The following is a 26,582-nucleotide window of genomic DNA, read 5'->3' on the forward strand; positions in this document are numbered from 1 at the left end:
AAAAAAAGTTGGAAGAGAATCAGGAGGAAAAATAAAGTGCCATGATTAATGATATTTAAGATTTGTTGAAGTTCTGTTTGTTTTTGGAGGTTGCAGGCTGTTTTCGTATCAATGTGAATCTGGAAATTTTTTTATCTGCCCTATTGCCTGGGACTGTTTGTGATCTAGTGATCTTTTGGAATGAACAATGTTTCTGCTCCCTTCCTTCCTGAAAGGGGCTTCTGTTGTTTTTGTCTGGAGTTCTCTTGGTATCACACCAGTGGACATTTCATGTGTAAGCCTTGACAGTAAGGATGGAATTTTCAACTGAAGGTCTTAACTGAAATGACAGGACCTGAGGTAGGTCAGGAATACGTTGAGAGCTTCAGCAGACTTTGCCATGGCTCTTTAGGTACAACACAACTTATATTTATATAGCACCTTTAACACAATAAAACGTCCCAAGGCACTTCACAGGAGTATTATAAAACAGAGTACAAGACTGAGCCACGTAAGGAGGTATTAGGAGAGATGACCAAAAGTTTGGTCAAAGTAGTAGGCTTTAAGGAGTGTCTTAATGGAAAAAAGTAAGTTATGGCGGGAGGGAGATGTAGCAAAGGTATTCCAGAGCTTGGGCCCCAAGTGTGGCCAACTGGGATAAGTGGGCTGCCATTTCAAACTGAAACTGAACTGAGTTGTGAATTTTTGGAATTCTCTTCAGCAGAGAATTATGGATGCTCAGTTGTTGAGTATGTTCAAGGCTGAGACCGGTAATGTTTTGGATTGTAAGGGGATTGAGGGACTTGGGGATCAGGTGGGAAAGTGGAGTTGAGGTTGAGGATCTGATTAAGTGATTGAATAGGCTTGAGGGCCTGTATTACATATTCCTGTTCCTTTGCTTGTGCTCTTGTGTCCACATGACCAACTGCCAGTTAGGGGAGCATAATGACTTTTGTTCCACAAGATTTTTCACTCCCTTCTCTCCTCTTTCTCTCCCACAGATTGAATCTCGCAAGTTGACGTTCCGTGAGAATGCCAAGGCCAGGACAGACCACGGAGCAGACATTGTGTACAAATCCCCCAACGTTTCAGACAATACCTCTCCTCTCTGCAGCACGTCACTGACCGAAAGCCTCAGCTCCCTCGGGTCACCGCAGCTTGCTACTCTCGCTGAAGATCTGTCTGCCGCTTTAGCGCAGCAGAGCTTGTGAATTTGTTTCCTTCCTTTGTGTTCTTTTCAAACTACATTTAACCAAAACAAGAAGTTTAGCATCATTAACAGGATTTGTGCTTTAAAAAGGATTTGTTCCTATTGAGTTATTTTGGGGCTGGGTAGCTATATTGCACCCTATTATCTTAAAAATCCACAATACAGATCTGAGGCACTGCTACCAAACGGGACCGTAATGGGGAATAAATTATAAGCGTCTGCGCTTTTGAGCTGAGCTTGATGTTTCAGTGGAGAAACCAGTGTCTGGCATAACTAACATTTTGAAGATGGAGTGAAGGAATCTATTGGATCATCTGATCATCAATGGGTGATAGACAGGGGAGGTGGTTCTGGTTCACTAAAACATCCCAATCCAACCTGCAGCCCAAATATGAACCCTGCCTTCCCAAACGAACAGCTGGCTTAAATGAAGGGAATGTTCCATTTTCTTGTTCGTGTTTTTTCTTTACCAAGCTGCATTCTCCCACAAATTAAGAGAAATTCCTTGTCCTGTACCCTGCCCTTGAAATTCTGATGGCAGCTGTCAATTAACATTTTTAAAAATGCCCCCCGTCACATTTTCTAGTGAAAATCCTATCCCCATTTTCTTCTAAAAGTCAACGTTTTCCAGGTTTATTTCTTATTTATTTTTCTCCTATAAATAAATCATAAGCTTCAGCAGAATAATTCAAACATGCTGAATTTTTCTACATGTTCAGAAAGGAGAGGAAGAGGTGGAGAAACACAGTTCAGCTTGATTTAAAGGGAAAAAAAACATTTGAAGTGAATGTGAGGAAGCTTCAAACCTTAAAAGGCTTGTTTCTTAATGTTTTTTAAAAGAATATACAGTCATTATTATAGACTAGAAACGTAGAATGATAGAGGACAGAAAGGAGGTCATTGATTATTTTTCCCATGTGAAGTTCTGTAACCTCTTGGCCGTGGTTCTCACAGTGCTAATCACTGGATTCTTATGCAAAGAGGACTGTAGTTTGGGGAGTTGTTCATGGCTCACTTCCCTTTTATGTTTTTTTAATAAAATCATAGAACCTTACAGCAGAAAAGAGGCCTTTTGGCCCATCATGCCTGTGCCAACTCTTTAAAAGAGCTATCTCAATAGTCCAACCCTGCCCCGCCCCCCATTCTTTTCTTTCCCTATAGCTCATTATCATTCTTTAATTCTCATTTTCTCAGTGGGTTAGCACTTCCATCCCTGACTCAAGAAATTGTGGGTTTGAGCTCAACTCCAACACTTGAGCACATTAGTGAGTCTGATGCTTCAGTACAGTACTACTTTGTTGCCATGCAGATACCATGTTTATTCTGTTGAACTGGCTGTTACAGTTTGAATGGGAACAGAGTAGAATAAAAGGCCAACTCCACCTGAGGCGCCTTTTGATTTTGTTTGGAATTTTCAACTGAGGTTACAAGTATTGGCAGCAGCTGGTTTGATGCTAGGAGTAGATTATCAAGTGGAAGCTCTTTAAAACTCTTAATTACAGCATGACTGCTCGTCATTGTTCAAACTGAGCTTGGTTGAGGGCAAATAGGACTAAAAATAATTGAAATCTAACATTGTAAACCAGCAGAATGCTTGTGGATATTGTTGCAGTCCAGTTTTTGCACTATAGAGGGATTTGTTGTAGATCTGGGAGCTGAACCCATCTGTTCAACCTAAATATCTGCAGTTTCCTCATCCCCCAAAGCTGTCAAGCCATGGATTTAATCATCCCCAGTTAGCACTCTGCCTTTGGTGAGCGTAGCAGCAACTTGAAGAGGAAAAGCAAAAATCAGAATTCCCAAGATGCTGGAAGCACTCAGCAGGTCTGTCACCAACACGTGTAGAGAGAAAGGTCTTTGACCTGAAATTTAACCTGACCTTTCTTTCTCCAGAGATGTCTTTTCTAGAAGAATTCTGTTTTTGCTCTGATTTCTCCTTTCAGTTGAGTGTTGCATTCTTGAGAACCATCTCCACCTTTTAAAAAAATATCAACCCTTCCTCAAAATACAACTTATACTGGTTTAAAGATCCCCAGTTATCTAACAATGAAAAGATTGCTTTTGGCTTTTAGACAAGTAACATGGTTAAAATATTTAATCCCTCCAGATTGTAATTTCATGTTTTAAGAACCTCATCCTTTTTCAAAACGGTCTAAATTCAGACCCTATCTCCAGATGCTGCTTTATTGAAAAGGGACTTTATTTTAAACATCTTTTATTTGGATCCCATGTAAGATTGTGTTAGTGGCACCCTTAAAACAGACACTTGCAGTGCTGGCATCTGTCAGGTGAAGCATGAGCAATTCGGTTCCACTCTTAAGTCCATTTAGCATAAACCCTGTACTATGGGATACAAAAGTGATGAGCTCTCCACAGTTACTATCCTGTTTGGAGGGGAACTTGGATAGAGGGAGGAGGTGGGGATTTCTCTAGAGAGTGCATCAAAGCCATTACCTGGTTTTCTTGCAATAAGAACAAGTCCTGTTAGTGAATAAAACAGCAGAGGCATCATTTCCCTCCGTCTTTGCAGCTTCTCTGTTTCCGCCTCGGTGTTTAAATCTGTTTTAAAAATACTGTAAATTGTTTTAACTTGTAGATTTCTTCAAAGTTAATCTTTGGTGATGAAGTACTGACTATTGTAAAATGAGTAGTGATTTAAAAAAATACAATTAACTTTGTTTTCTCAGCAATATAATCTTAAAGGTTGTGTCAAATGAAGCACCGCCTTGTTTGGATAACTGGTTTCAGGCAGGATGGTGGAGTGGGTCAGTGTCAACCCGGGAAGGTTTGTTTTCAGTGATGTTCGGTATAGCAGAAACTGTACGTGGAAGTGATGTTCGTGCAGAGTTATGTGAAGTGAAAAGACTGGGAAAGAGAGGCTGTTAAAACATGTTTTGGTCATACACCATCATGTAGCAATGAACCAAACTTCAATGGGCTATAAGACATTTAAGTTAGTCACACAAGATGGTAGCTACCACAGCTGAGTGAGTGGAGTCTAGGCCTTTGTGCCTTTTGTATGTTTTTAAATTTGAAAAATGTAAATGTGCAGGTCTTGCTCTCACACACATTGTGGATGAGAACTGTGCACAGTGCAATCGTGTTCAATAACTGGCCTCCAAAGAAGAAGCTTGGACCGTGAATTGCTGAGATTATCTTCACCAGTGTCTGGTAACAGCGGATGGGAAGGGAGTATAAAGTATCTGTCTAAACAACCCAGAGATTAAATTCTGCAATGTGATGCCAGTGATATATGCAACATCTTTCCTCTCGGAGGAGTTTCTAAATTGTCCACTTGGTACGTGGTGAGAGTGAAATCCTGGGGCTGCTGAATGTCTCCCTCGGTTTGTGGTGGGCCAGTAGGGAGGGGAACAATGCTTTTTTTAAACCATTGCCTCTGGTAGTCACTGAGTGAGGCTTGGATGCCACCAGAAGCGCAAGGCTCACCTTCTCGCTTATCAATAGTGCACTATCTGCAGTGGGAGGTGCACGGGTAAGGGTTAGTACCCTAGATAGAAATACAATCGAGAGATGATTCTGATAGCAAGTTAAACCCTTCCTAACTTAGTCAATCCATCTCTATCTCCCTAAGGCAGATGAAAGCATAGGAGTGCAAGATTAACCGTGTGTAGGTGCATCTGGGTTTTACAACAACATGGTTTTACTTTCCAGGTGAAGTTGGGTATTTTATTGTCGAATTAATGTTTGTTTTATCGTTTGAGATTTGGTAGACAACATTAACCGTGGCGTTGCTGAAAAAGATGCGCAGTATTCAACACTCGCTGCTTGGTTTATCCTCATCTAAATGTTTTTGTCATGAATTTACTGCCTCTGTACCAGTCTGTTCCGGTACCAACACTGCTTCTCTCCAGCCTTGTATTGCATTTGCAATCGTAGCCTGCACTTAACCTTTTAAACACTATTCAGAATTGCTCAAGCGTTTTAATATATAAATATATTTTCTGTTGTTGTTTACACTTACTTCAAAGTAGCTCTAGAAGTGGCTGGTTATAACAATATTGCTTTATTCTCTGCACTAATGTCTAGGTGGTGCGTGTTTATGTGAGCGTGTGTGTGTTGGGAGACAGAAAGGGATGTGTGGACGAATTTGGGTTATTTTTTTAAAAGACTAAAGTTTGTGTGTGTGTGTGTTAGTGTGTTCAGAACTCACACCAGTGGAAAGATAGCAAGCTCATTTTAACTGGTCCATAGATCAATGACTTCAGCACTATGGTAATGTACAACTTGTACCCAAGTGCAGTTTTATTTTTGTGGATGAAAATGGGGTGTCATATTTGAGAGTTGCCTGGGGATGACTGTGATTCCAGTGAATTGCTGTCCAGGAGTAGTTGGGATTCCTGACTCTCTCATGTGGATACACTTTTCATTGGTATGTTGTCAGTTTTTCCTCTTTCACCTGTTGCCCCTTCCTCTCTCGAAAGCAGTAACTCATGCTGGGACTGCACTGTCTGCTGAGTGAAGCTAGTTCTGGTTTACTCATCTGTGTGGTGGTTCCCAATGAACTGGCCCTCAATTGGCACCTCAATGCATATATTTCTGGCAGAGTCCTTTAAATAGCAGGCAGGAACCCTAGTGGGACCATCAGTTAAAATTATGTCCTTTGAGAATATTAAAGCGGCTCTTCAGGATTTGCCCTGTGGACCAGGTTTGGACCCCTTTGTGCTGTTAGTTTATCTCAGTGGACTCCGCAGTTGGTGCAGTGTAGTGGACTATGGATTATCGGTAAGATTACCATGTCCTCAGCAGATCACAAGCTGCAAAGTTGCACATGTGGTCGCAAGCTGAGAATGAGTTCACTATTGCCGTTGAGCCCAGTATTAGAATAACCTGCTTCCTATTGAGTTTGTACGCCCAATGTCTGGGGAGAACGAATGGCAAAAGTCTGTGTCCTTCAAGAGAGGAAGGGATGGAAATTAATGAGAGACGTTAAAGAAACGGAGAGGTATTAATGACGTTTATTGGGGTTTTTTTGTTGGCTTTTAGAAATGTCTTCATTGTAAATCAGTCTGCGTTGTCCTTTCCTTAAAACTTCCTAATAGGAAAAAAAAGGTTAGGAACACATGTTCCGTGGGCCCTTCTCTGGTTTCAATAACTTGTTAAAAATCCATTGCTACGAGGCATTGCTATCCATCTTTACATTTATTGGTGGAACTAGGTTTGATTCATTTCAGTACAAAAAAAAAACATTTGCACAGAATTGATTTTGGGATGAAGGTGGGATTGCTATGGGCCCGAAAATCCCATGACAGATTGTTCAGGTTTACAATTGTGTTTAAAAAAAAATACTATCTTAAAATTTTATGCATCCAACAGTTTGTAAAGAATTGTACAATCCGCTCAGTGCGAGATGTTACGTGCATGTGTACTTGTTACCAGGATCAATTTTAATGTGATGTTCGTGCTGCTGTGATTGTGATTTTTTGTTTTAGTTGCATTGCCTTTGTGTGGTTTAATGTGAATTGGACTGTGTCAGGAGCAAGTGACAACCCCTTAACATCATCTGAATGCCATTTGTGTTTTTAATACCACCAGTGCCACTTCCCAGTGCCACCTGGAGCTAGTACAAAGCTATTGTAATGGGATTGTGGGCTGTCGTGCTCATCCGAAGCAGCCGTCGAAACTCCACAATTGGCATCAGTACCTTTTGGCTGGGGGGGGGGGGGGGGGGGGAGCAGGGAAAGTGTAGGGTGGAAATGAGTCTGGGTTCCCGTTTCCAATAGTTATTCAGTAACTGACTGGGGTTAATGTACCTAATGGATGTCCAGAGAAAGGAGGAGTAGGCTCTGATGCCTTCTATAGATGAATAGTCCACCTACACTTGCATGTGATGAATAGCCATGCGCTGGGTGCTCATGGAAGTAGGATTCTTCGGGACATAAAGGGGATGGGAAAACCTATCAGGCGGTTAAATGAGGGTCTTGAGAGAGGGCCAGTTTGGGGAATGTGTAAATGGTTTGGTGTTTCAGTAATCAGTGGGATCTGATTCCAGAGGTAATGTTTGATTTGACTTGCAAAGCCCTCATCTTGGCACCCATCCCCCACCCCAAAACATTACACCTGTTTCTTGACCGTTGTGATACCAAGCCACACTCTCCAGAATGAATTTATTTGCTTGTGAATTGTTCCTTTAAATGAATTGAAATATTAAATTTTAAAAATCTGCATGTGCTACCTAGATTTCTAAAAAAAAATTTAAAATCCGATACGGAATTTTAGCTAAGGGGGGGGGGGGTGGGGGGGGGGGGAAGCAGTGAAATGATCGGGCCGCTGATAGTTTGCACTCGGACCCAGGTATCCCTGGGGAGTGTGAAACCCAGTGTGACCTGCTTCGGATTACAGAGCAGGTGTGTGATGTGACAGACATTGTGATTGATGTTTAATGATGTAGATTCTGTTATATATAAATATTAAAAATACTGCAGTCCATCCCCTTAAGAAATGTCCGTGTCCACTGTGAGACTGGATGACTTGTGGCTTTATCCAAGTTACGGAGAAGCAGTGTCTCTGATAGCAGAGAAACTAAATACTTCAAATGCTAGCTGTCCTTTTAAAGTAGGAGTCTCACCATCCAAATGTCTGTTTTTGAACGAAAACCACCTTAGTTCAAAGGGATTTGATTTCCCCCTCGACAGAAATTGAAATGATTGGTCCTTTCTGATCATTGAATCTGTGTTCTGTTAATGCTGCATCACAGTGCTTCTTTCCTCCTGTTCATGGCTCACCTCTCTCTCATACTTAAGATTAGTGACTTCTTCAAATGCTGGTTCCTGCCACTGACCACCAACAGTAAAACAAAAACAAATTAGCAGAAAGAGACGTGGCAAAAGTCTTTACTAAGAAAAGGTGGGGATGAGAAAAGACCATTGTTGTAGCACAACCATCAGTTCCCCAACACCTTCTGCCCTTCCATGTCTCGTCTCCCTCCCCTGCACTTTCCATCCTCTTCGTCTTTCCTTCTCTCTAACCACCTGCATTTTGGACTATAGCAGTCTGTAGTTAACCTTGACTGTTAGTTTCTTCCAATGATTTTCATTCTTTAAGATATTATTCTTGAAGTCCTTTTTTCCACCAGTTTTATGTTTATTTTTGTTTTATTTTAAGTGGGGATAAAGCCTGTGATGGTGAGACTCTAAAGATCTTGAGATTTCAGATTATTTCACTTGTACCCATTCAAAATTCCTTGCTAGCCACTTTAACCAAACGGTCACTTCCCAACGGAGAAACTTGATGAAGCTTTAAGCATCCTTCCGCTAAGGTCACAAACATAATTTCGAGGCACAAATTCTTTGCAATAAAGGACTTTTCGTTGTTTCTACAACTTGAAATGAGAGAAGCGAGACTTTTAAAAACATAACCTGTTACTGAAGACTGAGGAACATGAGTTGATATTTGTGTTTGTGTGTTTTTTTTGAAATCTGGAAATGGATTTTAAAAGCAGTAAATAGCTCCAGCAGTGAGTATCTGGGTGAGTTTGTACAGTATTTCTGCTGCTGCTGTTGTCCACACATTTAATGTTCCGGAATTTTCTTCTCGCTTTTGCTATTTGGCCGCTGATAAGCATCATTCACGTGGCAGAACTCAATTCCCATTGTTCAGTCCTTATTGTATAAGTAAAGGTTTGAAATAAAGCTTATATGTTGATGTTAGCCGTGTGTCTGTGTATTTTGTGTTACATTTTCTGAGGTTCTACCAAAATGTCAGGGTGTGGTGACCCTATTGGGGCTGGTTGTTGGAATATACTTCTGTGATTGGCCCCTGGGACACCAATCTTTCTAACCAATGTTCATCTGGCTTATTCACAATTCTGTCTGTTCGGGGAGAGGGGTGAGGAGTACAATAACATTTTTTTCCCCAAGTATTGTTGATATCGTCATCCATTCCCTTCATCCTGTTGGTGGTTGTCTCTTCAGCCATATCTGGAATTCTGTCCCTAACCCTCTTCTCTTTTCCTGAAGGCCTTCCTCTTTGACCAAGTCTTTCGTCATCTCTGCTAATAGTTTCTTTTTGGCTTGGTGTGTATCTTTACCTGAGTATGTGCCTGTGATGTCCCTTGGGATGTTTTACTGTGTTAATGTTGCTAACACGCAAATTTTTGTTGTTGATCTTGTCCCTCATTCAGTTCAGTTCTACTCTCTTTGCTGAGTTCCTGGTTTCGGTTCTTGGGAGTAGAAGCTCAGTTAATGTTTTCTTTGTGGAAGAGAGTTCAGTCCAGCTGACCTGATAGCATTCCTGGAGTAGAGAGAGAGCAGCCTAAGTAAAGGGCTGACTGCAGCTCGATGAAAGGCACCAGGAAGTATACAAACTGAAAATACTGGTTCATCATAACTATAAGGTTCATGGTGGGAGATATAGGAGGGATGTCCGAAGTAGGTTCTTTACTCAGAGAGTGGTTGGGGTGTGGAATGGACTGCCTGCTGTGATAGTGGAGTCGGACACTTTAGGAACTTTCAAGTGGTTATTGGATAGGCACATGAGCACACTAGAATGATAGGGAGTGGGATAGCTTGATCTTGGTTTCGGAAAAGGTTCGACACAACATCGTGGGCTGAAGGGCCTGTACTGTGCTGTACTGTTCTATGTTCTAAAATAGAAAGTCTTTAACCTGTCCTAAATGGCTGCTGGAGCTCAGATCTTGTTCCTCGCTGTTCAAAATGTAAAATGTGGAGATGGGAGACCAGTAGACACTGGTGTGGATACAAACTGAGCCTGTCAATTTTTCCTCATAAGACAGCTCACCCATTCCTGGTATTAGTTTAGTAAGCCTTCTCTGAACTGCTTCTAATTCATTTACATCCTTAAATAAAGAGACCAATACTGGATACCAGTGGTGGGCAACCTGTGGCCCAGAGGCTACATGCAGCCTATCTGGATTCTGGATGCAGTCTGCGAAATATTTGGTTGACTGTTTCCTGCAGGGTTGCCACATTCCGTTGCTTTCCGCCCATGTAGTTTTTTTCCTACCGGTATGATTGAAGGGTTACGCATGTAAAACAAGACCACGTGAAGTGACATGCATGCTGATAGCCCATAGCATTGATTGTGACAGCTCCCTCTGCATCCAAAGGGTAAGTATTTCTTTTGGTTTTCACCATTTGAAGTTGATAGTTCTATCAATACATAACGAGTTATAGAAAATGCTTTATCATTTATGAAATGTATTTAATCTTATTCATGGAGTCATGGTTAGTGAAAAGCCTGATTTCAACCTTGTGGCCCAAGATGAAGGAGGGCCACTCATACGGCCCACTCACTCACCTCATAGAATCATAGAAACCCTACAGTGCAGAAAGAGGCCATTGGGCCCATCGAGCCTGCATCGACCACAATCCCACGCAGGCCCTACCCCCATATCCACCCACTAATCCCTCTAACCTACGCATCTCAGGACACTAAGGGGCAATTTTAGCATGGCCAATCAACCTAAAACGCACATGTTTGGACTGTGGGAGGAAACTGGAGCACCCGGAGGAAACCCACGCAGACACTAGGAGAATGTGCAAACTCCACACAGACAGTGACCCAAGCCGGGAATCGAACCCAGGCCCCTGGAGCTGTGAAGCAGCAGTGCTAACCATTGTGCTACCGTGATCCCTTGGTACACCACTCATTACATTCCACCAACCAAAGAATGACTACCCATTTATGGCTAACCTCTATTCTCTGTTAGCTAGCCAATTTTCTACCCATGCCAACATGTTAGCCCCTATAACATGAGCTTTATTTTCCACAATAGCCCATGATGTGGCATCTTATCAAACACCTTCTAAAATATAAGTGCAGTACATAGTGCAAAGATGTGCGGGTTAGGTTGATTGGCCATGCTAAAAATTGCCCTTAGTGTCCTGAGATGCGTAGGTTAGAGGGATTAGTGGGTAAATATGTAGGGATATGGGGGTAGGGCCTGGGTGGGATTGTGTTCGGTGCAGACTCGATGGGCCGAATGGCCTCTTTCTGTACTGTAGGGTTTCTATGATTACATCTACTGGTTCCCCTTTATCCACAGCAGGTGACTCCTTCAAATAATTCCAATAAATTAGTTAAACATAATTTCCCTTTCACAAAACCATGTTGATTCTGATTGCTTTGAATTTTTCTAACTGCCCTCCATAACATCTTAAGTAATAACTTCCAACATTTTTCCTGTGACAGATGTTAAGCTAACTGGCCTATAGTTTCCTGCTTCCTGTCTCCTTTTTGAATAATGGGAGTTACATTTGCTATTTTCCAATCTAATGGTACCTTTAAAACCAATGCATAAACTATCTCACTAGCCATTTCTTTTAAAACCCGAGGATGAAATCCATCAGGACCTAGGAATTTGTCAGCCCCCTCGCTCCAAAAGTTTACTAAGTTTTTATTAATTTACAGAATGTTGGTGCCAGCTGGTTAGGCCAGCATTTATTGTCCATTCTGAATTGCCCTTGAGAAGATGGTGGTGAGCTGCTTTGAACCATTGCAGTCCCTGTGGGATAAGTATACCCATAGTGCTGTTAGGAAGGGAGTTTCAGAATTTTGACGCAGTGACAATGGGTGATTGTAATTTTTCTGAGTTCCTTCCTTCACCCTTCTAATAATTGATGTGCAGCTATTTCTGGGATGTTACTTATATCCTCTATAGTGAAGACTGATGCAAAATAACTTCAGTTTATCTGCCATCTCTTTATTTTCCATTATTTCCCCATACACACTTTCTACAGAACCAATGCTCACTTTGTTAACCCTTTTACTTAAGTACCTACAGAAATTCTTACTGTCCATCTCTATATTTCTAGCTAGCTTTCTCTTGTACTCTGATTTCTCTTTCATTGTTAATCTTTTTATTGGAAAATACTCTATCCAATCTTCTGACCTACCACCAGTCCTCCCTTGGAATTTTTCTTTACAGCTGGAATGTATTTTTCCCGTCTATTCTGAAATATTCTTTTCAATATCTGCCACTGCATCTCTATTGACCAATCCTATAGCCTCATTTGTAAGTTCACTTTGGTTATTAGCTCTACTTTCATTCCCTCATAATTGCCCTTATTTAAGTTTAAAATACTAATCTTGGACCCACTCTTCTCTTCCCCAAACTGAATGTAAAATTCAATCATATTATGATTACTGCTACCAAGGCTATCTAAGAGTGAATTAATCCTATCTAGTTGTACAATACTAAGTCTAGTCTGCTCTCTAGCTTCAGAACATGCTGTTCTAAGAAACTATCCTGAAAATATTCTATGCTGCCTTTGCCCATCTAATTTTTTTCAGTCTATATGTAGATAAAAATCTCCCATGATCATCGGCATATCTTTCTGACAAGCCCCCATTATCGTTTCCTTTATACTTTGACCTACCATGTAGTTGCAATTAGTGGGCCTCTACACCACTTCACAAGTAACTTCTTGCCTTTAACATTTCTCATCCCACACTGCTTCCACATCCAGGTTTCCCGAACTTCGATTATCTCTCAATGTGCTAATATTACCATTAATTAACAAAGTCACCTTTTTTTAGTTTCCGATCCTTCCTGAAACTCATATACCCCTTGATATTCAGGTCTCAATCTATGTCCTCCTGCAGATGTGTCTCTGTAATGACTATCAAACCATACGTACATGTTTCTGTTTGTGCTATCAATTCATCTGTTTTGTTTTGAATGCTATGTGCATTAAGTTACAGAGCCTTTAGTTTTGTCCTTTTATTATTTTTGTAACCTCTCGCCTTGATTGCTGCTTTACTCTTAGATTTGCACATTCTGGGCCCGATTTTACCATCATGTTGCGCCTGTTTTTGGGTGCGAAAACTTGGTAAAGTCGGGCGAGTAGCACGATCCGCGCCCACCTCCGCGCTGGTTCCCCCTTTACCAAGGCCCCAAAACGGCTGCAATCGGGACCGCGCCTGAAATGGGCACAACGGCCATTTAAATGCACTTGCATGCGTTTAAATTGACTTAATGGGCTGCATACCCAACTTTACCGGCACTTCCCCCTTTACCACTGTGTTCACCCATCCAGAATTGACGCGAAACATACATATAAGTCCGATTTGGACGCTCCAGTTAGTGAGGAGGTAAGTGCCTGGTGTCCGACAGCTCTCTCCTTGAGATCGGTTGGGGGGATGAAAGGGAGTCTGCTGTCACTCCGCCTGAGATTGGTGGGAGGGCAGGGGGCCGCAATTGGTCTGGGTGGCAGGGATGGGGGGAATAAGGGGGTCAGTAATGTTGTGGGGATGGGTCAATGTCTGTCGGGGCCAGGGGGAGGCATTATCCGGCCCGGATGTGGCAGGGGAGTGGCATTCTTTTTTCTGCGCATGCGCAGTCGGAGGTGCCAATCGTAGCCCCGCCCACAAGCTTGTGCAGTGCAATTCGGACTCGCTGATATTTTTGCAGGCAGTGTGTGTATGTGTGTGTGCACCTCAGAACAGGTCTAAAAGTCAGACCTGAAACACCCCAGTTTCAAGTTTACCCAGCACTTAGAGCGCCCTATTTTACCATTTTGATTCATTTCCAATGTTATCACCTTTCTCTCTTGCCTTGTCTTTTTGTACCATAGAGTCATAGAGGTTTACAGCATGGAAACAGGCCCTTCGGCCCAACCTGTCCATGCCGCCCTTTTTTTTAAAAAACCCCTAAGCTAATCCCAATTGCCCGCATTTGGCCCATATCCCTCTATAGCCATCGTACCCATGTAACTATCTAAATGCTTTTTAAAAGACAAAATTGTACCCATCTCTACTACTACCACCTCTGGCAGCTTGTTCCAGACACTCACCACCTTCTGTGTGAAAACATTGCCCCTCTGGACACTTTTGCATCTCTCCCCTTTCACCTTAAACCTCTGCCCCCTAGTTTTAGACTCCCCTACCTTTGGGAAAAGATATTGACTATCTAGCTGATCTGTGCTCCTTATTATTTTATAGACCTCTATAAGATCACCCCTCAGCCTCCTACGCTCCAGAGAAAAAATATCTTCCCAAATTAGATACTTTGCCCCCACTAATTGGTTTCAAACCCGATCTACTTGTGCAGTTATGCAGCTCGCTAGAATGCACCATTCACGTGAAGACCATCCAAATGGTACAGATCCCCCTTTCCCAATACTGGTGCCAGTGCCCCATGAACTGGAACCCATCCCTCCTACAGCAAGGTAAAGGTTAAATTGTTGGGCAGAAACTTGGCAGATGCAATATAATGTAGGAAAATGTGAAATTGTGCATAGGAAGAATAAAGGAGCTGAATATTATTTGAATGGAGAAACACTACAGCAAGCTGCAGCACAGGGGTCTTTCTGCATAAATCACAAAATACTAGCATGCAAGTTCAGCAGGTAATAAAGGCGGCAAATGGAATGTCCGTCTTTATTTCAAAGGGAATGGAGTATAAAAATAGAGAAGTCTTGCTAAACTATACAAGGCACTAATTGGACCACATCTGGAGTACTCATTGGAGTTTAAAGAATGAGGAGACCCAAGTAGATGCTGAGATTGATTATATAGAGGGAGCGGTGTATAATCTCCCTCTGCATCATCTCCTCCCTCTGAGAAGAACCAGTTTCTCAACTTGCTCCAAGTAACCAATGTCTCTTAACTCAGCCACCATTCCAGTAAATCTTCCCTGTACCTTCACTAAAGCCTTGAGATTCTTGAAGTTTGTGCCCAATATTAGACCCAATACTCCAGCCAGGGACTGAACAGTGTTTTATAAAGGTTGAGCTTCTTTGCTGTATGCTGTTTGTCTCTGTCATTTATAAAGTCAAGCATTCTATATGCATTTTAACAGCCTTCTCAATTCATCCTACCATCTTCTGTCCCTATCTCTTTGTTCCCGAAACCCCTTTAGAATTGTTTCCTTTCTCTCCTTGTTCTTCTGACCAAAATGTCTTGCTTCAGACTTTACTGAGTTAAATTTCATGTATCTGCCCATTTTGCTAGTCTCATTCTGAAGCCTGTTACTATCCTCCTCATTGCAACTTTTCTGACTTTCATATCATCTGCAAACTTTGAAATGATGCCCATATATCCAGGAATGTGATGAACACACTCCACTTGCCTGGATGAGTGAAGCTCCAGCAACACTCAAGAAGTCTGACACCATCCATGAGCAGCCCACTTGATTGCTAACCCTTTCACAAACATTTTCTCCCTCCACTACTGATGAACAGTGCCAGCTGTGTACCATCTGCAAGATGCACTGCAAGAACTCACCAAGATTCTTTAGACAGCACCTTCCAAGTCCACGATCACTACCATCCAGAAAGAAAAGAGCAGCAGGTACCTGGGAACACCACCATCTGGAGGTTCCCCTCCAAGTTGCTCACCATCCTAACTTGGAATCATATTACTGTTCCTTCACTGTCGCTGGGTCAAAATCCTGGAATTCCCTCCCGAACACATCAGGGACTGCAGTGGTTGAAGAAGTCAGCTCACCACCACCTTCTGAAGGCAATTCGAGCCGGACAATAAATGCTGGCCTGTAACACCCATAAATAAAATGCTGCTCTTTAAAACCTACCTCTTTCATCAAGCTTTCAAATAGCTAATTGGCCTGGGTAAGATGCTCTGTCGGAGAGTCGGTGCAGACGTGATGTTGATGGGCCGAATCCCTCATCTGCATTTTGGCACATTTAAGTTGTAGACCCAACCCAACCTGCCCAGTCTTCAAGGCAGTTAGGCAAAAAAGCTTTCTTCGAGGTCCTTTCACACTGGAGCAATGCAACAATGCAAAGATTTGCTGTGTTCTCCTATAATAGTAACTGCACTTCCAAAAGCTGTCAGTGGGATGTTCTGAGATCTTGGCACTATGTAAATACAAGTTACTTATTTCTTACAGTTCACGACATGACAGCTTGCTTATGCACCAGAGAGAAATCTATTTTGACTTCAATCAATAGTGAATGAAAAATGCATGGATTAATTAAATTTTAAGAGTTGGTGAACAGTGTTTTGGAAGGAAGAAATAGAAATGCAAGACCAGTTAGGCCTGCTTTCAAGCTGAGCTATTCTAAAGCTAACACGTAGGTAGATAGTTAGCTTGTATGATTACTGCGCATGTTTTGTAAAGAGAGGATACGTGAAATATTTCTGCAATTGGGATTATGGTTCACGATCCTCTATGTGACTGTGACAGTAAATGGCCGCACTCCAGCTCGTAAGGGACTTTGTTCCATTTTTGGAGTTACCAGAGCCAAGAACTGAAAAAACCTTGTACAAAGCCAAAAATTAGATCACCCTCAGTATAAAAATGCCATTTGCTAAAGTTCGAGGGCATTTTCCTTCAGCCCAAGACTAATGGCTGGTTTAATTTTTGCTGTGCGCTATTTTTAGTGGTGTAGACATTGACCTAAAATTTCTGTCCGCCTCCTTTTAATTGTGTCAGCAGAATAGTGCATGCTGAATATTATGCAAGGGCATTAGCTGGTGTATTAAAATAACTGGAAATAAAACCAAGAAACTCTGCAACCTGCCAGTGTTCAATTCAATTCTGATGTTTATAGTAAATAGTGGGAATCTTCCAGATGCAAAGATTTTTAATGTTTTCAAAAAACAAACTCAGCCTCCAGTCATCTACATTTTGTTGTACAAATCTTCTCGTGAACTGAAGGTGTTGCTACTAATGGAGGGGTGAAAGAAGGATGGTAGGATTCTCGGAGGGGGGGGGGGGGCAGATGTGATGCAAAGCTGGGGTGAGGTCATAGAAAGATCTGAAGACAAGAGGACTGGAAATCTAATGAAACCGGGAGATGGAAAGTCAGTGTCAGTCATGTCCCACTAAAATGTCTAAATATATCTCCACTGTTGGCTGTTTAAGAATCCTTAGTAACATCGGATACACACACGGTAATGGGAACACTGGTTACATGCAGCATACCAGGCCCCACCTTGTACAAACAACTTGCATTTATAAAGCACAGTTTTATGACCTCTGGATGTTACCACCAATTATTATGTTCAAAATGCTGCCACTTGTTTTTGTATAAGCAAACCTTGCAGCCAAACTGAGCACAAAAAACAATGGGATGAATGATTTTTTTTGCAGGTGGTGTTAATTGAGAGAGGAATGTTGGCCAAGCTGTCATTAATAGCATTGAAAAGCTCGAGTGCAGCATGAACCCTCTGACTTAATTCTGACTTGGAGGCCAAAGTGCCACCAACGACTCAAAAGTGCAGAGAGAAGTATCTTTTAAAAAAAGACAAAAACATGTTGACAAAAGTATATTTTTAAAATAAATTTTTAAATCATATGGATCAGACAGTAGTATCCATACAGAAAGATATCTTCAGCCATCACTCAATAAGATTACTCCGATTACACACAATCCATTATAAACATCAGTTATAAATGATCTGAGATGATAGACTAGTCAGCCCATCAGTTTCAAGTAATTTTGCAGAGGTGAGAGGAGCTTTAATCTCTCAAAGCATTAAATACAGCAGATATATATTTCATCTTTTGTACATTGTGTCAGCCAATTCTGATACAGAATACAATACAAACTTGCCCACCTACCCTCCTAGTGAACCTGTCACTCTGACCAACAGTTCAAGAGCTCCACGAGCACTGATAGCACTTCCCCATTCTCCTTACGCATACTGGAGGAAATTTCTGGGAGCTCATGACGCAGGCAGTTTTCTACCATCTTGTGCACTGCTGTGCGGAAGTTGCATAGCAAGCAGGCAGTCTTTGAGTCCAGCTCGAGTTGCAAGAGATTAGAGTCGGCCAGAGTGAGCTGCACAGAGTCACCATCCTCTGATAAAGAATTGAAGAGAAATTCAAACATAAGGAATGCAGAGCAAAGAACAAAGAACAATACAGCACAGGAACAGGCCCTCCAAGCCCGTGCCGCTCCCTGGTCCAAACTAGACCATTCTTTTATATCCCTCCATTCCCACTCCGTTCATATGGCTATCTAGATAAGTCTTAAACGTTCCCAGTGTGTCCGCCTCCACCACCTTGCCTGGCAGCGCATTCCAGGCCCCCACCACCCTCTGTGTAAAATATGTCCTTCTGATATCTGTGTTAAACCTCCCCCCCCCCCCGCCTTCACCTTGAACCTATGACCCCTCGTGAACGTCACCACCGACCCGGGGAAAAGCTTCCCACCGTTCACCCTATCTATGCCTTTCATAATTTTATACACCTCTATTAAGTCTCCCCTCATCCTCCGTCTTTCCAGGGAGAACAACCCCAGTTTTCCCAATCTCTCCTCATAACTAAGCCCCTCCATACCAGGCAACATCCTGGTAAACCTCCTCTGTACTCTCTCCAAAGCCTCCACGTCCTTCTGGTAGTGTGGCGACCAGAACTGGACGCAGTATTCCAAATGCAGCCGAACCAACGTTCTATACATCTGCAACATCAGACCCCAACTTTTATACTCTATGCCCCGTCCTATAAAGGCAAGCATGCCATATGCCTTCTTCACCACCTTCTCCATCTGTGACGTCACCTTCAAGGATCTGTGGACTTGCACACCCAGGTCCCTCTGCGTATCTACACCCTTTATGGTTCTTCCATTTATCGTATAGCTCCTCCCTACATTATTTCTACGAAAATGCATCATTTCGCATTTAATCAGGATTGAACTCCATCTGCCATTTCTTTGCCCAAATTTCCAGCCTATCTATATCCTTCTGTAGCTTCTGACAATGCTCCTCACTATCTGCAAGTCCTGCCAATTTTGTGTCGTCCGCAAACTTACTGATCACCCCAGTTACACCTTCTTCCAGATCGTTTATATAAATCACAAACAGCAGAGGCCCCAATACAGAGCCCTGCGGAACACCACAAGTCATGATGTGGAGATGTCTCTCCTCATAACTACAACTAACACCACAAATCACAGGCCTCCAGCCGGAAAAAGACCCTTCCACTACCACCCTCTGTCTTCTGTGACCAAGCCAGTTCTCCACCCATCTAGCCACCTCCTCCTTTATCCCATGAGATCCAACCTTTTTCACCAGCCTACCATGAGGGACTTTGTCAAACGCTTTACTAAAGCCCATACAGACGACATCCACAGCCCTTCCCTCGTCAACCATTCTGGTCACTTCTTCAAAAAACTCCACCAGGTTAGTGAGGCATGACCTCCCTCTCACAAAACCATGCTGACTATCGTTAATGAGTTTATTCCTTTCTAAATGCGCATACATCCTATCTCTAAGAATCTTCTCCAACAACTTCCCCACCACGGACGTCAAGCTCACCGGCTTATAATTACCCGGGTTATCCTTCCTACCCTTCTTAAATAACGGGACCACATTAGCTATCCTCCAATCCTCTGGGACCTCACCTGCGTCCAGTGACGAGACAAAGATTTGCGTCAGAGGCCCAGCGATTTCATCTCTCGTCTCCCTGAGCAGCCTTGGATAGATTCCATCAGGCCCTGGGGATTTGTCAGTCTTTATATTCTCTAACAAACCTAACACTTCCTCCCTTGTAATGGAGATTTTCTCCAACGGTTCAACACTCCCCTCCGAGACACTCCCAGTCAACACATCCCTCTCCTTTGTGAATACCGACGCAAAGTATTCAATTAGGATCTCCCCTACTTCTTTGGGCTCCAAGCATAATTCCCCACTTTTGTCCCTGAGAGGTCCAATTTTTTCCCTGACAACCCTTTTGTTCCTAACGTATGAATAAAATGCCTTGGGATTCTCCTTAATCCTGTCTGCCAAGGACATTTCATGACCCCTTTTTGCCCTTCTAATTCCCCGTTTGAGTTCTTTCCTACTTTCTTCGTACTCCTCCAGAGCTCCCTCCGTTTTTAGCTGCCTGGACCTAACATACGCCTCTCTTTTCTTTTTGACCAGTCCCTCAATTTCCCTGGTTATCCACGGTTCTCGATACCTACCCTTCCTATCCTTTTTTACAGGCACATGCCTGTCCTGCAGCCCTAACAACTGTTCCTTAAAAGACTCCCACATGCCAGATGTGGATTTACCCTCAAACAGCCTCTCCCAATCAAGAGCTGCCAATTTCTGCCTAATCCCACTAAAATTAGCCTTCCCCCAATCCAACACCTTACCCGTGGGACACCACTCATCCTTTTCCATCACTATCCTAAAGCTAACAGAATTGTGGTCATGTTCCCCTACCGAAACTTTGAAGACCTGACTGGGCTCATTCCCCAGTACTAGGTCCAGTATAGCCCCCTCTCTAGTCGGGCTATCTACATATTGTTCCAAAGAACCCTCCTGTACACATTTTACAAATTCGCCCCCATTCAGAGTCCCAGCTCTCAGCGATTTCCAGTCTATACCAGGGAAATTGAAGTCTTCCACGACAACAACCCTATTTTTCCTGCACCTATCCAGTATCTCCTGACATATCCATTCTTCCACTTCCCTTGGGCTGTTGGGCGGCCTGTAGTATACCCCCAACATAGTGACTGCGCCCTTCCTGTTTCTAAGCTCCACCCATAGTGACTAGTTACACGACCCCTCTGAATTGTCCTCCCTCTGCACCGCTGTAATATGCTCTCCAACTAATACTGCTACTCCCCCACCTCTTTTGGCCCCTCCTCTGTCTCGCCTAAAACAGTTGTACCCCGGAATATTCAGCTGCCAGTCCTGTCCCTCTTTCAACCAAGTCTCTGTCACCACAACCACATCCAAATTCCTCATGAGCATTAAGGCCCTAAGTTCGTCTGTCTTACCTGCTACGCTCCTTGCATTGAAGTATAAGCACTCCAGACCTCCAGGCCCAGTGAGGTCATCCTCCCCCAGAGTGCTCTTCTTCTTTACCAGCCTTGTCCCAGCCCCAAGCTCGTCCCCAGCCTCTACACTTGTAGACCTAATATTTTGATCCCCACCCCCCTGCCAATTTTGATCCCCACCCCCCTGCCAAAAGAGCCTCGCACCTTTTTATTAAGAAGTAAATTTGTTAAGAGATTCATCCTTCAGACTACAGTGGGCTGTTGGTGTTACACAGTATGATTCTCACGTAACCTCATTAAATCATTTGCCAGTACTTAAACCTCAAGACACTTGCACCTTGGGAGCCCATTCAATCAATCTTAGTTCCTCTATCCAGAATCAGCCTAACGTCCTCCCAATGCAGCTTTTAAATAGTTCTTAAAAGTCCTGAAATGTTTTACCTCCACTGATCTATCCTGGAGTCTATTTCATTTGTGGATGAGCTCGTTCATCCCAATACCCTGTATAGCTCTGCAAACAGAGCATTAAGTTTTTAAAATTTGTTCCTGGGATGTGAGCACTACTGACAAGGTCGGCATTTGTTGCCCTTGAGAAGTGGTTGTAAACTACCTTGAACTGTCAAAGTCCATGTGGGATAGGTATGCCTAGAGTGATGCTTGTGAGGAAGTTTGATGATGCTGACCCAGTGACAAGTGATCTTGTTCTAAGTCAAAATGATGTATGACTTGGAGCGGAACTTGCAAGTGGTGCTGTTCTTGTTCTTCCTGATAGTCGAGGTTGTGGGTTTTTGAAGGAAGCTTGGTGAGCTATTGCATCTTATAGATGGTACACACTGATGTCACTGCAGCGGCGGTGGAGGGAGTGAATGTTTAGTGTGATTGACCATGCTAAATTGCCCCTTAGCATCCAAAGATATGTAGGTTAGGTGGATTAGTCATGGTACATGTGTAGGGTGAGGTGGTGGTCAGGGTGGGATGCTCTTTCGGAGAGTTGGTGCAGACTTGATGGGCCAGGTGGCCACCTTCTGCACTGTAGGGAGTCAATGATGAATGGGGTGCCAATCAAGTGGGCTGCTTTGTCCTGAATAATTTTGAGCTTCAAGTGTTGTTAGCACTACACTCATCCAGGCAAGTGGAGAGTATTCCAACACACTATTGACTTGTGCTTTGTAGATAGAGGATGGGTTTTGGGGAGTCAGGAGATAGTGGGAATGTTACTTGCCACTTATAAACTCAAGCCTGAAAGTCATCCAGGATCTTGCTGGATATGGACACAGACTGACTCAGTGTCTGAGGATTCATGATTGGTGCTGAGTGTTGTGCAATCATTAGCAAATATCTCCACTTCTGAACTTATGGTGGAGGTAAGTAGCTGGAGATGGTTGGGCTGGGGAACTTCTGTAGCAACATCCTGGGACTGAGATAATTGGCCTTAAAAAACCATAACCATTTTCCTTTGTGCCAAGTATAAATTCAACCAGGGGAGAGTTTGTCTAATTCCCACTGATTTAAATTTTACAAGTGCTCCTTGATACCACACTCGATCCTTGATGTCAAGGTTTGTGACTGTCACCTCTTGAATTCAGCTCTTTTGTCCATGTTTGGACTAAGGCTGTAACGAGGTTTGGAGCAGAGTGGTTCTCTTGGAAACCAAACTGAACATCAATGAGCTCTGTAAGTGCCACCTGATAGTATTTTCCATCACTTTGCTGATGATCCACATTAGATGACTGGGCAGTAACTGACCAGATTGGATTTGTCCTACTTTTTGCACATGTCCATATTGTCATGTATTGTAGCTGCACCGGAACTGCTTGGATTGGGCTAGTTTTGAAGTATAAATGTAGGATGTTGTCTGGGCTCACAGCCTTTCCTGAATCCAATGCTTTGTCACTTTCAGCCTGCTTGGTTGGCACCCCATCCGTTAGCTCAAAACATTCACTCCCTCCACTGCTGCCGCATGGAATGAATCAGACTGTCTAAAACTAGTCTCCGCTGGGGACATGATGCCCATAATTACCCATATTGCATGCAGCTTTATATCCTGATTTATACTGTGTCCACGCTACCACTACAGTTTGGCCTCCTATAAACAACTCTCACCAATGTTTGCTCGCCTTGCTGTTTCTAAGCTCCACCCAAACCAATTCTACAATCTTGATCCTTCAATCTAAGATACTCTCACTAATGTACTGATCCCATCCCATATTAACACTGCCACCCCACCTCCATTTCCTTTTTATCCATCCTAAATGACAAATATCCTTGAACATTCAGTTCCCACTCTTGGTCACCCCGTAACCACGTCTCCATAATGACAACTAAATCATACTCATTTACCTATATTCATACTTTCAAATCACCTACCTTCTTGTGAATGCTGTATGCATTCAGATAGTGACCTTAACTTTGACTTTTAAAAATTATTCCACATTATTTTAAGCTTGCCTTTGCTTCACCTGGGGTTTCTAAATCCCACATTGGAGGTTGTCCTGTGGCTCCTCAGAGCTATCCCTATGCCACTTTCTAAAGGCTGGTGTGTTGTTAGCTAGTTTCCATTCCTTTTGCAGTGAACTGAACAGGTCACTGAGTGACTAAAAGGCTCTGGTTGCAATTTTTCACCAGCTGTAAAGGAAACAAAATGAATGGCCACCACATCTCTGTTGTTGCCCAATAAGCAGGACCTAGTACCAGGCTTCAAGTCAATGAACTTCAGGTAACTAATTGAAAATGTATAAACCAATATTAAAACCCAAGAGCAGTTCTCTTTTTGGCTGAAACCCTGACCTGTTCACTTATTTTCTCATGGCAGAGGCTCACAAGTATATTTCCCTCTTCCCCACTTTCTCCTGAAGGCTACCACTTGTACATCGATACATTTGTGTAAAAGGCCTTGATCTTAGACAACGAACATTGGCAGCTCCTATTATCATCTTTGGCTCAGTATCTATTCTTGTCTGATTACACTCATGAATCACAGTTCAACAGCAATTGTTGTCAAAATTTGGGGGACCCTGAATCAAGTGTGTCCTTATCCTTACCCATTGTCATTGGATTGTGATCAAGACCAGGAACCCCTGCTTGGTTTGTCCTCTCCCTAGCTCAGGGACTCCAAGGCCAATTCTAGTCCCTTTCTGCCCAAAGCTGATATCAGGCAACGTTGTGGAGATGCCGGCAGTGGACTGGGGTAAGCACAGTAAGAAGTCTCACAATACTCACAAGTCTCACTATTTTTCCGCTGAGGCTAGGGGAGAAAAAAACCAGAGGGCATGGGTTAAGGGTGAAAGGAGAAAAGTTTAAAAGGAATATTAGGGGGGGCTTCTTCACGCAGAGAGTGGTGGGAGTGTGGAATGAGCTGCCGGATAAAGTGGTAAATGCGGGACTTTTAACATTTAAGAAAAACTTGGACGGGTTCATGTTTGAGAGGGGTGTGGAGGGATATGGTCCAAGTGCAGGTCAGTGGGACCAGGCAAAAAATGGTTCAGCACAGACAAGAAGGGTCAAAAGGCCTGTTTCTGAGCTGTAATTTTCTATGGTTCTATTACCAGGTTAAAGTCCAACAGGTTTATTTGGCAGCACTAGCTTTCGGAGTCTCAAGCTCCTTCCTCACTCACCTGAGGAAGAAGCTTGAAACTCTGAAAGCTAGTGCTGCCAAATAAACCTGTTGGACTTTAACCTGGTGTTGTGAGACTTCTTACTCAGGCAACGTGCCAGAGACCAGGAATTGCAGCAGAGATGAGTTGGCCTGTATGTCTCCTTCTGTTCCCGTCATGGAGTTGGACAGTAGGTTAGATTTACAGAAATTTCTTATAATTATAAAAGTTTCCAGCAAGTGTGGATGTTGTGCCAGTTAAATCAGGCTTTGACTAATAGAAGCATCCACCAGTATACAACTTGAGGTCTCTCTATAGCCTTAAGCTGAATCATGTGCTACTTTACCAAGAATATAAAGCAGGTCTCCCCACAGTACTTACCCTTGATATCAATGTCACAATCTGTAAGCATCAGCAGAGCCAGTGGATGGACCATGGAGGAGTCACGGACAAAGACATTCCCATTGGATTTCACTGCCGTGAAATAGGTCAGCCAACGGCTTTTAAAATATTCCTCGTTCCTGAGAGAGGATTACAAACTGTGTTAGCGTAGATCAGGAGCACAGTTCCAAACTCAAGTTCCTGTCACTGAGACAGGAATCTGGAAAAGGGGCAAAGGAGAACTCCCTTAAAGCACCATATTCCATCTTTGACATTAATAAGCAGATGGATGGAGCTTTAGTGACTCAACTGAAGGATAGCAATTCTCAGGATGTGGGACTGGCATTTATTTATCATCCATAGTTGCTCTTTAGAAGGTGGTGGAGCTTTTCGAGCAGTTTGTTTGAGTGGTTTGCTAGGCCATTTCAGAGGCCAGTTAAGATTAACCACTTTTGACTGGGGGACTGGAACAGTGATAGGCCAGAGCATATAGGGACAGATTTTCATCCTAGGAGGATATAATTTGACAACTTCATCATCACTTTTCCGATACCAGCTTTATATTCCCAGATTTTAAAATCTGAATTCAAATTCTCAGACAGCTGTGGTGGAATCTGATCTCCTGTTTTCTGGAATGCTTGTTCAATAACATGACCTTTACCATACCCATTTCTTCTGATTTCTGATTAAGGGCCATTGCCAAAGCAACTGAACAAACAGGGAGTTATTTGTTTTTATGTAATTGCATTCACCAACTCCCATTAACACAACTGTCCAAGGAGTGATGGAGACTAGGCCAGTCCCCTGTACCAGTCCCACTGCTCAGCACAGTTGAGATTGAGCACTTTGTTGAATGAGGTAAAATGTAATTACCTTTTTGATAACTTTGTTTTGTTATTCTTTCATGGAATGTAGGCGTTGTTGGCAAGGCCAGCATTTATTGCCCATCCCCTATTGCCCTTATCATAGAATGCCTACAGTACAGAAGGAGGCCATTCGACCCATCTAATCTGTACCAACCACGATCCCCCAACATTAGGTTCAATTTAGCATGGCCAATCAACCTAACCCGCACATCTTTGGGTTGTGGGAGGAAACCGGAGCACCCGGAGGAAACCCACGCAGATACAGGGAGAACGTGCAAACTCCACACAGACAGTGACTGAGGCCAGAGTTGCACCTGGGTCCCTGGTGCTGTGAGGCTGCAGTGCTAATCACTGTGCCACCATGGGGGCAGTTAAGAGTCAACCACATTGCTGTGGATCTGGAGTCACACGTAGGCCAGACCAGCTAAGGATGGCAGATTTCCTTCCCTCAAAGACTTTAATGAGCCAGATAGGCTTTTGCAACAATCAATAATGGTTTAATTGGAAATGTAATTCCAGATTTTTATTGAATTCAAATTTCACCATCTGCCATGGTGGGATTAAAATCCGGGTCATTACCCTGGGTCTCTGGATCACTAGTCCAGTGACAATACTACTACGCAATCGCCTCCCTTATTGCATTAAATTATGCAACACCCATGCTTTATAAATCTATGTATCTGACTAAGCAAGCAGTGACACAAGAGATCCTCTAATACGCAATAAGCAAGCTTCGTCACTCCTCTTCTTCCCCACTCCACACATTATAACTTGCCTGTTGACTGTAGATCTGTGCAGCAATACTTGGCTGCTTTTAGTACGGTAGACCAAGCTGTTAGGTTTAAACTTTCCCTCTTTGGTGACTTTTCCATGTCTCAGCTGCAAAGCAAACAGGAGA

At 43.0% G+C, this 26,582-nt stretch overlaps 2 protein-coding genes across 7 annotated transcripts in view; one reads left to right on the forward strand and one right to left on the reverse strand.

The window, feature by feature from the left end:
• Positions 1 to 8,856, forward strand: part of LOC144495654 (uncharacterized) — a 361,405-nt gene extending 352,549 nt beyond the window's left edge. For all 6 annotated transcript variants that reach the window (XM_078215920.1, XM_078215921.1, XM_078215916.1 and 3 more), the window contains one exon: positions 981 to 8,856. In XM_078215920.1, coding sequence (XP_078072046.1) covers positions 981 to 985 — 5 coding nt within the window. In that variant the 3' untranslated portion in view covers positions 986 to 8,856. The remainder of the gene's footprint in view (positions 1 to 980) is intronic.
• An 8,536-nt stretch (positions 8,857 to 17,392) lies between these two features.
• dhx30 (DEAH (Asp-Glu-Ala-His) box helicase 30) overlaps positions 17,393 to 26,582 on the reverse strand; it is a 92,730-nt gene continuing 83,540 nt past the window's right edge. The window contains exons 17-19 of the mRNA XM_078215914.1: positions 26,460 to 26,563; positions 24,819 to 24,958; positions 17,393 to 17,936 (exon numbers count right to left, since the gene is read on the reverse strand). Coding sequence (XP_078072040.1) covers positions 17,713 to 17,936; positions 24,819 to 24,958; positions 26,460 to 26,563 — 468 coding nt within the window. The 3' untranslated portion in view covers positions 17,393 to 17,712. The remainder of the gene's footprint in view (positions 17,937 to 24,818; positions 24,959 to 26,459; positions 26,564 to 26,582) is intronic.

This window comes from Mustelus asterias, chromosome 7, assembly GCF_964213995.1.
Source record: "Mustelus asterias chromosome 7, sMusAst1.hap1.1, whole genome shotgun sequence".
Lineage (NCBI taxonomy): Eukaryota > Metazoa > Chordata > Chondrichthyes > Carcharhiniformes > Triakidae > Mustelus > Mustelus asterias.